Source organism: Protobothrops mucrosquamatus, unplaced genomic scaffold (genome assembly GCF_001527695.2).
Source record: "Protobothrops mucrosquamatus isolate PMUCROS unplaced genomic scaffold, P.Mucros_1.0 scaffold268, whole genome shotgun sequence".
Taxonomy (NCBI): domain Eukaryota; kingdom Metazoa; phylum Chordata; class Lepidosauria; order Squamata; family Viperidae; genus Protobothrops; species Protobothrops mucrosquamatus.
The window spans coordinates 156,731-166,526 of NW_015386613.1; the positions used below are offsets into that span (position 1 = coordinate 156,731).

The window sequence follows — 9,796 nt, forward strand, 5'->3', positions numbered from 1 at the left end:
CGCCGAGACCCCCGAGGGAGCAGCGGAGCAGGGCTGACCCTGCGGCGGTTTCCTCGGATGGGAGACCACCAGGTAATCCCAAGACTCGACGAGGTGGACTGGGGCAAGCAACGCCCCCTGTGCTGGCAGGAAGATTTGCAGAGGTGTGTCAGAGTGTGAGAAGAGGACAAGCCCGCCTGCCAAGGCACCCTCTGTCTCTCTCTCTCTCTCTCTCTCTCTCTCTCTCGGAGTGGAAGCCGGATCGCCCAGGGTGGCAGAAGTCAGCAGTGCCCCCATGGTGCCTTTCCTGACTCAGACATTTTATGAAAAGGCGGCCTTCCGAAAACGTCCTGGTCTTCTTCCCGTGCCGTGTGGTCCTCCACTTGCACCCACAACTGAGCCCATCATTTCTGTCACCAAGGGGTGCTGCGACGGTCGTTAGTGTGAAAAACAGCCCTGTCCGTTTTTTCAGTGCCGTGGTAACTTCAAATGGTCACTAAAGGAAAGGTCGTAAGTTGAGGGCTCCCTGTACACACTTGTGCACACGCACACTTTATTTATTATTATTTATTTGTTACCCACCTTGTGGACACCGCCAATGGATGCCAACCGATGTATTGTGCAATTTCTATGGTTAAGGCAGAACGTGGAATAGCAGCTTTGAAAATGTTACGAATAAAAACAGAACAATAAAAAGACTTAAAATGTTGTTTAATCTTGAAAGTGATCGTTTTTTTTCAGTAAGGTGCTCTAATGTTTATGAAAATCCCTCTGAAACTTTTAGTTGCATAAAAGTCTTGGTCCTGATCATTTTTGTTTCTCCATATCCAGGGTGACAAAGGCAGGCAGGCATGCAAATGGAAGAAATCAGACTGAGGTATATTCCTTTTTCATCCCGATTGGCTGCATGTATGCTTGCCAGTAATAAAGAAAAATTATTCCAGAAAACTGTGCTGTGAATAAACAAAGATAATCTAGCCTGGAAACAGGATTTTAGAAATTCAAGTCATGATTTGAGCAACTCATTCTTCCTCATTCCTTTTCCCTTTTTTGTCCTTTTTATAACCAGGACTCAGATGACAAGATACACCATTTTCCGCCCATTTATTTTCCGGGCTTTGAGTCCAAGGTGATGCGTGGTTTTGCGCTCAGGAAGCCCAAAAAGAACTCGATTAAAAAGCTCCGTGTCTGTGGTCGATACAGGCCTAAAGGTGACGAAAGCCCATATTCGACGGATTTTATGGAAGAGAAAATTGACCACTTCGGCTTCGTCAGAAGGCTCTTCGTAAACCGGCTGCTTCATGTCCTCGTAGGCCGACATGATCACTGCTTGGAATAAGTTGATCAAGACGCAGATCATCACCATCATGAAGGAGGCCAGGAAGAGTCCACCCAGGGCACGGTTGGATCTGAAAGCCGTGTCCTTGAAGGCCGAGACACAGTAGGAGAAGACGGTCTGGGCCGAGTGGGTCATCTTGTTGTAGTTCCACTCATACTGGCCAAAGACAAGGTAGCCGAAGGCCATATAGACAAAGAAGTAGACTGCCACTACTAAAGCCATGGAGCAGATCCCTGGCAGGGCGGCCAGAATGGACCTCTGGGCCAGGCGCACGTCGTAAAAGAAACGGGAGTACCTGAGAGTTTTCAGGACAATCAGGAAGGCCAAAAACCCTAGAGTGACCCGCGAGGTTTTATCGACAAAAGAAACTTTATGGAAGGGGATGAATTCGTTCGGCTGACGGAGATAGAGATCGATAAGGCTCGAAGCCAGCTTAAACTTGAAGGCGAGTTGCAGAAGGAAAAAACAGCACACGGCTTTTATGCCAAAGTTAATTAAATTGGACACGTTTTTTAGGTAGTTGAGTCTCTGTTGCTCCACCACGCAAAACTCATCAATGATGTAAAAGACCAGCATGTAGCCCACCAAGATGAAAACAAACTTCTCCCTTTGTTCCAGCTGCTTGAAAATGGGGAGTCTATAGGAGTGGATCCACAAAGTTGTGTTAATGGGGCCTAAATGAGAAAGTTCGAAGATCACAGATATGCTGCAAAATAAGTCCACGTCAGGATTAAAAGTCGTCATCTCGACTATTAGCACCCAAGAATTTTCATCAAGCCAGTCGCTTTCTTCCAAAGACTCCAGTCCTTTCACTGATTCAGAGAGAGTCTCCTCTGGATAAAAATGGAAAGCATATCCTCCTGCTTCGTACACATTTCGCTCTCCGTAGGAATTGTATCTCCAGGGATCTCTGACTGTGTGGTAGGTGAATCCTGTGAAATTGCTAAAATGATTCACCGCAGATTTATTAGCTGGGTTTTTCCATGAGCCGAGGTAGTCGCTCTGATCCTCTTCATCAGCGCCATATTTGTGAAGACAGTGGCTTTTACTAATCACAAATTTATTTACAAAACTGTGCGGATAGAAGCATTCTTTTTTAGTATGCTTTGCTCTTATCTGCCGCATTTTGGGTAAACCCAGGATTTTGGACCAGGTCTCTGGCAGGAAGGTTGGCTTCAGGTCGTTGTGAATCAGTTGCAAAAAGACCTCCTTCAACCAGAGATAAATCTCCTTTATTTTACCGACTTCGAAAAGCCCCTCAGACAATTTTGAGTTCATGTCCTGATTGTAGTAAAAACTCGTGGTGTTTTCCATGGAGTAGGCAATGTTCAAAATAAGGATTAAAAAGACGAAGTGGCATATGACGTCCTTCAGGAAAACAAAGGCTTGATGTCGGATCTTCTCTCTTTTCTTAAAAATGGTGACCTCGTCTTCTTCCAAAGGCTGGTACTGCTTGGTGCCCCTCAGTCTTACGAGGTCGTAATGCAGTTCTCGCATGTCGTCAGCATTCATACTTGGTCCGTTCAGCTTAATCTCTAGGAAAGTTTCCTTGATGGACCACGGGATGCTTTCACTGGAATTGGGATGAAGCGATTTTAGGGCTGAAAAAAAAAGGACGTTCAGCGTTTGAAGGAAGAACATGCTGACCAGTAGCGAGATGGCGGAGGCTGCGAGCCATTCTAAAGAGGTTTCATAGTCCTGAGACGTGCCATATAATATGATAGAAAAAGAGGACGCGGCAGAAATAACCAAGACCAGCATCCACGAAGCGTATCTGTTCCACCAAGATATGACCTGGGGCCTTTTGAAGAAAAGCATGCTGGGAGTATGGGGAGGCCTCGTTTGGTGGCCTGCCTCCTTCTCCGCACAATTATTGTTAAAATTGATGTTGGTATGGCCAGCTTGCGAAGCCTCCTCCTCCTCCTCTGTTGAAATTATATTGGCATCCCCCTCTGGGATTGTGCAGTTGTAACGGATTTTTGTTCTCTGCCGCCACCTAACATTTTTCTGTTCTGCCAGGTTTGGGGGATTGGAGGCACCGGAAAAGCTGTTGTCTGGAAAACCTGGCCCTGGGAATTTTGAAGCCGTTTCTAGAAGGTAACATTTCTGCAAGAGTTCTTTCCAGTTCCTCAGATTTCCAGCCGTTACATTAGAACACACTTTCTGCTGAGTTTCAGTGGCCTTCTGATCAGAAGGCTCCTTCTGCGAATATTTGAACAGAGCTGTTATAATCATCTGCAAAGGGACCGAAATGAAGGCACTCTGAACACCGATGATCAGAAGTCTCAGATACTGCAGTTGTCCTGGATGCATCTGCTGATCTTCGTCAGCCTTGAAGAACATCATGTTGATTAGCAGGATGCAGAGGACCGTGGCTAAGCAGCAAGACAGCCGTTGAAGTCTGTTGAAAGAACCCGTGCACACGCGGGCAAAAAGGGAGAACCATAAGTGATTGTCTGCAAGGTCCTTGGCCAAGCTGATGAGAAAAAAATCCATTTTTTTTAAAGGGGCCGATGGCTGGACCGCAACAAACACCCTCTCGATTAGACCATTGTCCTTCTCCAGAGCAAACCATTTTCGGCACATGAACATCCAAGACTGCTTGGTGTACATGTTTTCCACCTTGACTCTACTCAGGAACCAGTTAGGAGAAGAACCGGCATTATCGTGCCAAGCTTGAAGGCAATAAATTTCTCCCAGGTCATTCTTAGTAGTCAGGAGGAAGGTATTGATGGACCCACGGAGGAAAGGCACGTGTTCAGGGTGGCTCAAGCAGTGGACGTCGCTGACTGCTTGGTCCCCTATCAACTGGATGAAAATGGTGGCTGTGGTTCCTGCCCCAACGCGGCTGCCTGTGTAGATGGTGACCAAGTAGCAAACCTTATCAAAGGGGTCGTTGTCAGGCAAGACAATGGTGTGGGCTTTGCTTTCTACATCAGCCTTATCTTTCCTCATTGCCCAAATAGCCAACATGATATAGGTAAGAAAAATGAAAACTACGGTCAAGATTGTCACTGGGTTTTTCTGGATTTGAGCCAGCTGGATCTTTCTCGTCTCTGCTGGATCAGGATAGACGGTCACCTTCCCTGCTAAAAATGTGATGTTTCCTATGGAGGTTCTTCCTGTTGGTGGGTCAACGGTCCTCGCAGTGCGTCTTTTGCCTGCGCAGACACAGTGTAGCTTTTGCCATGTAGTCTGAGGTCCGAGATGACATGTGTCTTGCCTCCAGTGTGTTTGGACATCATCCAGATACAAGCAGTCCGCTGTAAACAGCGCGAGGTCAAGTCTCCCTGAGTTGTTGTGGCCCTGCAGAAAGTGGCCAGACCGGAAAATGATGGAAACATTTCGTTTTTCAGCTCTGCTGCCTTGGAATACGGATTTGAGTAACTTTTGTGAAAGGCAAAAAACGTACGGCCTCTGAAATACACAATCATGACCTGTGGGATTCTTAGTCTTTGAGACCACCGGCTTATTGTGGGAAACATTAAAAGTAGCTATTGGAGGATGACTAAGTTTGAGACCCACGTATATCAAAACCTGGAAAGTGAGCTTTAGTTTTGTCACTATCTGGATTAAGATGTCTTTGGAGTTTCTAGGGACTTCCAAACTGAGTCCTCCAGATGCTTCAGGGAAGTTTTGGCTGCGTTCCACCATCATCTCAAACACAGCTGTCGTGTCCTCATTTCTGGTCAGGATCATTTCCACCACATCAGGCACGATTTCAATCACTTCGCCATTAGATTTAGTTCCTGCCATTTTGAACCCCCCCACTCTTGTGCTTATGTCGTCCGAAGATGGCAACCCGAAAAATGGACTCTTGTCAAAGTCATAAAGTACCGTAGAAATTACTGCGTCATCGGGCAGCCGGTCATATTCCACTTGCTTCATTTTGGCATAGAAACAATTGTTTCGGCAGTCTCTCTTCGTAGCAAAAGTTTTGGAAATATCACGCTTTTCCTCTTTCCTTAATGTGATGGTCCAGTCATCCGCTCCTATGGTGGTTTCACTTTCTCCTGGGACTTTGCCTTGTAAAAGGAGGTCTGCTAAAATTTCAGTGGCAGAGACGGTTTCCCCAGCCACAACTCTGTGGCTTTGTGGGTTTTTTAACAGAGAAGCTTTCAAGACTTTAGATAACCCAGCAAGAATAGCAGTTCCAAGATCATGGATCTCCTTAGAACCCCCCTTTTCTCTGTTATGTCTTTTCAACCTATCAGTCACCTCCTTGAGCTTTTGGACCACAAGAAGCTGTGACTTCCTGTTCATTTCCCCAATTTCTTGGGTTATCTGCAAAATACTTGAGATCATGTGATTTGCCTCCATTATATTTGTTGTTGGAATCCCAGCCAAATGATTTAAAAGGATTTCACGCAGTTTGGTCTTAGAGGAATGAAGTCTCGGAAGCACTTCTAGATCATTTAAAGTAGAAGCCACCATGTGGACAAAATATCCCGCGCTAAAATAATTTCCGCTGTTGAGAAAGTATGTGATGGGAGCGGATGTTCCACTGGTTAAGCTATGCAATTCCTTTAACGCAGCCTCTGGTTCCTTGGCTTTCAGTGGACTGTGCACCGTGGTGGTTAATGTAATTTGGGAATAAGCACCAAGATCATCATATATTTGGACATATAAGGTCAAGAGATATTGCTTAGAAGATACACCAATGGGTAAAAAAGAGGGCGGACTTTTGCATTGGTCACCAAAATAGACAATGGTGCCCAAAGTACTGTTTTCTCTAATAGGCACTTGCATTGCATCTAATGCCACTTTGACCTTATAAGTAAGAGGCAAATGCTGATCTCTAAATCCACTACAGTGAACAGAGAATTTTGTTAGAAAGGCTATTCCTGTGGGAGGGTTAAGGCTGCACTTTCCAAGTGCTGGAGGTATATTTACCACAAATGAGTAGACATAGAGCAATGGTTTATATCCCTCCAGGCTTACTTTAAATACAAGTCTAAAGGAGGATTCTGCCATATGCATCAAGCTCAACGGTTTCATACAGAGGTACGGATTGGTTCTTCCTGTTGAAGTTCTGGAGGCCCAGTCAAACTGGAGCTCGGAGGAATTTCCCGAAAAAAGCGACCAGTGAAATCGAGGCTTATTAAACCTCCTGCAATTTAGGCATTTGCCAAACAGGCAAAATCTTTCCATGGGATTCACAGATCTTCCACAGTTCTCAAGGCAGGTGATGTTCAGTGCTAGCCAAGCATCAGGCTGCACATGGACCCTTTGCTCAGCCTGAGCCTGTCTCCTTCCTTTATGAACCACCAGGAGAAAGTAGTAGGTGGCCTTCTCTTGAAGTGTTCGAGGCAGAACTGTTTGCACGGCCTCTGAAGAAGCAGTCCACTTCAGATCTGCCTGATCTGGGCGGCACTTCCCAGTCTCGCTCAAAGTCATAGAAACATAGTCTGCTTTTTGTTTGGAGCAGTACCAAGTGAAGGTGAGGCCTTGAAAGGGTTGGGGGGCATCCGGATCAGAAGAGGCAGACCCATCCAGAATCCACTGGTCAGAAAATCCGACTGTCTGCAAATCACCTCCAGCAATAACCGCCCAAAGTCTGTTGGGTCTAATCTTCACAAATACTGAATCGGAATCCTCTACTTTCTCTAAAGTGTCCCCCGTGATTAATGTTATGGTCAAATTGAATAAATACAAGCCTTCATCTAGGCTACCAGCAGGAATGTTTAAGGTTGAAAGATCATTTTTCCCAATTCCAGAAGGATTCAAAGGTTTTGACCAGTCTGGACCGGTCTTCATATCTGGAACTTTATAGATTCTCCAGGCTGTATGTGTTTGCCTCGGTTCTGAACAATTCACCTCAATATCAGCTGAGAGAGTGAATGGGTCATTTTTACTGTAATTTAAAACAAGATTAGTATCATGAGATTCCTGGATTTTTACTCTTTTAAGGAAACAGAATCTTGGAAGGCAATCCACTGTAGACTTCAGGGCCTTTGAGGTATAAGTACTGACTCTGGTTTCTAAAAGGATATGTATTGGGCCGATTCGTCTGCAGTTGACTTGTGCTACGAAGCCTGCATATAAAGCAGGGTTAAGAGGAAGGTCAGATATAAAACAGGCAGCATTTTTGACACGATCTCTGTAACTGTAAGTAGCATTCCAAAGAAGAGCTTCCTTCTCTACATCCAAACATTGTAGGTTGAAGGTCCACTTATGCTGTAATAATGGGTTCTGCAGGGGAATGAACCAAGCGACATAGACCGAACCTGGCACAAACGCAGGGCCACTGTTGAAAATGTGAATTTCTACATCTTTCTCTGAATAAGACTTCAAAGGGACTCCTTTTTGGTTAAGATACAGATGGATGCTGAATCTGTAGCAGCACCAGTGGACAAATTCAATGGTGATTAAGTAAGAGAGACCGTGCTGTTGGTAAAAAAGATAGTAAATGCGGGAAGGAATGTGCAAGTCATTAGAAGAGCCTTTGATAAGATAGGAGAACCCCTGTCTGGGGGTAAAAAAATAGGTGTCTGCCTTGATTTTCCGTGAGTCTCTGAGAGTAAGATAAGCCAGAGGCTGATTCCTGATCCTTAGACCTAAAATGGCACCTGAGAAATCTAATGCCCCACTCAAATCTCCAGAGGCTGCCTCTTCAAGAACCAAAGAGAAACGAGCCACAACTTTGTTCCCGAAAGATGGCGGACTAGGAGCAATGGAGTAATTATTCCGTAAAGCATATGGATTGAATATGGTAGACCAGAACCGTCCGCTGTGAGCATCCACCAGGCTGTAGGTCTTTCGTTGGGAGTTGGCTGAGGAGACATTCCAGAATAAATTGATAGTCCTATGAGGGATGCGGAGTAATTTGGAATGGGCACTGTAAAGATGCAATACGATGGGTTCTACCTGCATGTCCAAATTAGGCCTGACCAAAGGGCCTTGCCTGATATGGAAGGAAGGAAGGGACAGTCCTTGGTGGGTGCAGTGTGCAATCTGACAATACCTGAAATAGGAGGAGCACCTGTGGGGCAGCCAACCATCACAGTAGTGGTTACATGGTGAAGAATTTGGATGATGGCCGATGAGAAGGAAAAGGGCTGGAGGGCCACCCCGTCTATAACTGTAATGATGGCACCATCTTGTTTTACCAAGGCATGCACAGCAGCCTAGCCACATTTGTTTCCAGTCATGTTTGGGGATTGTGGATGGCCAGAGCAGGAACAGAGGAACATCTTGGCAAAACAATTTAATTCTCAGACGTTGGTGAAGATGACAAGGCACACCGTAGGAACAGGAGACACCCTGGATTGTGATGTGGGTGGAGGTTGAAGAAAAACGGATGTCACATCCTTCAAAGACTAGTTCCAACGCCACATGTCCCGAGCACGGAAGCATATTATGCCTCAAAATGGATCTCCAAACCCAACGATGCTGTAGAGAAAACCCATCTCTCAGTTGCTTCCAGGTTCTTGAAAGAAGCTCTACAACTCTGAATGAGCCATCCTCACCGTTAGTGTCCCATGCAGACGAGGTCTGGGGTTTGTCTTCTTCCGGCCAATAGGTGTGGTTAGATGTCACCAGTGATGGGGGCAGGCATAAAGAAAGGGGCACGATTACTGCCCATGGGAAATAAACCCTAAACGTGGAGAAGAAACACATCTGGAAAGGCTTGGATCAACGGCCTTAACTGCTGCAGATGGAATGACTGGGTGGATTCTAGAACGTGGCACCTGGGCAACCTCTGTTGGAGTCCCGTTAGGTTGTGATTCTGACCACCCTTTGATTATGTAGCTCCGTGTCAGCGTTTCCCGACCTTTTAAGATGTGTGGACTAAAAGTGCTGGCTGAAGAATTCTGGGAGTTGAAGTCCACCCATCTTAAAGTGGGCAAGGTTGAGAAACACTGCTCTAAGTGGCAGGAATTCCTCAGGACCCATGGCAGAGTTTTTCCCAACGTGCTGAGAAACAGTCACAAGAATGTTTATTGTTGAAGAAATTATTATTATCATCAACATCAGAATTATGTGCTTTACATCAGTATGCTAGATATTGATATTTTAAGATTTTTTTTTTCAAATGGTATTTTTTAAACATAACATCCCTTTAAACCATACTAGGGGGGGATTTTATAGGGATTTTAAAGGGATTTTATAATATTAAATTTAATACAGGTCATTTAATATATATTTTAATTTGGCTTTTAGAGATATTTATTGTATTATACTGTTTTTATTTACCTGTAAGCCGCCCTGAGTCCCTCGGGAGAAGGGCGGGGTATAAATGGGAAAAATAAATAAATAAATAAATAAATAAATAAATAAATCCGGTAATGCCAATATTTATTCCCATGAAATCAATCTAGGACCACTTATGACCTGATCAGATAACCTGAGATTATTGGTTCAGAAAGATCCATGCATGCAGAGGTCAGAGAAATGATGAAACTGGAGTCTTCAAAGGTTCCCTTAACCGTCCACATGAAGTTAGTACAATAATATTTTTTTTAGAGTCTAGCTCCA

General features: G+C 44.9%; 1 protein-coding gene across 1 annotated transcript; it reads right to left on the reverse strand.

Annotated features, from left to right (window-relative positions):
* Nucleotides 1–1,051: 1,051 nt before the first annotated feature.
* Nucleotides 1,052–8,674, reverse strand: PKDREJ (polycystin family receptor for egg jelly). The gene has a single exon (XM_015814615.2). The coding sequence runs from the start codon at nt 8,672–8,674 to the stop codon at nt 1,052–1,054; it is 7,623 nt and encodes a 2,540-aa protein (XP_015670101.2).
* Nucleotides 8,675–9,796: the final 1,122 nt, after the last annotated feature.

Bases quoted from the DNA above. Each gene is read 5' to 3' on its own strand.
- PKDREJ (XM_015814615.2), bottom strand. From the start codon at position 8,674: ATGCTTCCGTGCTCGGGACATGTGGCGTTGGAACTAGTCTTTGAAGGA.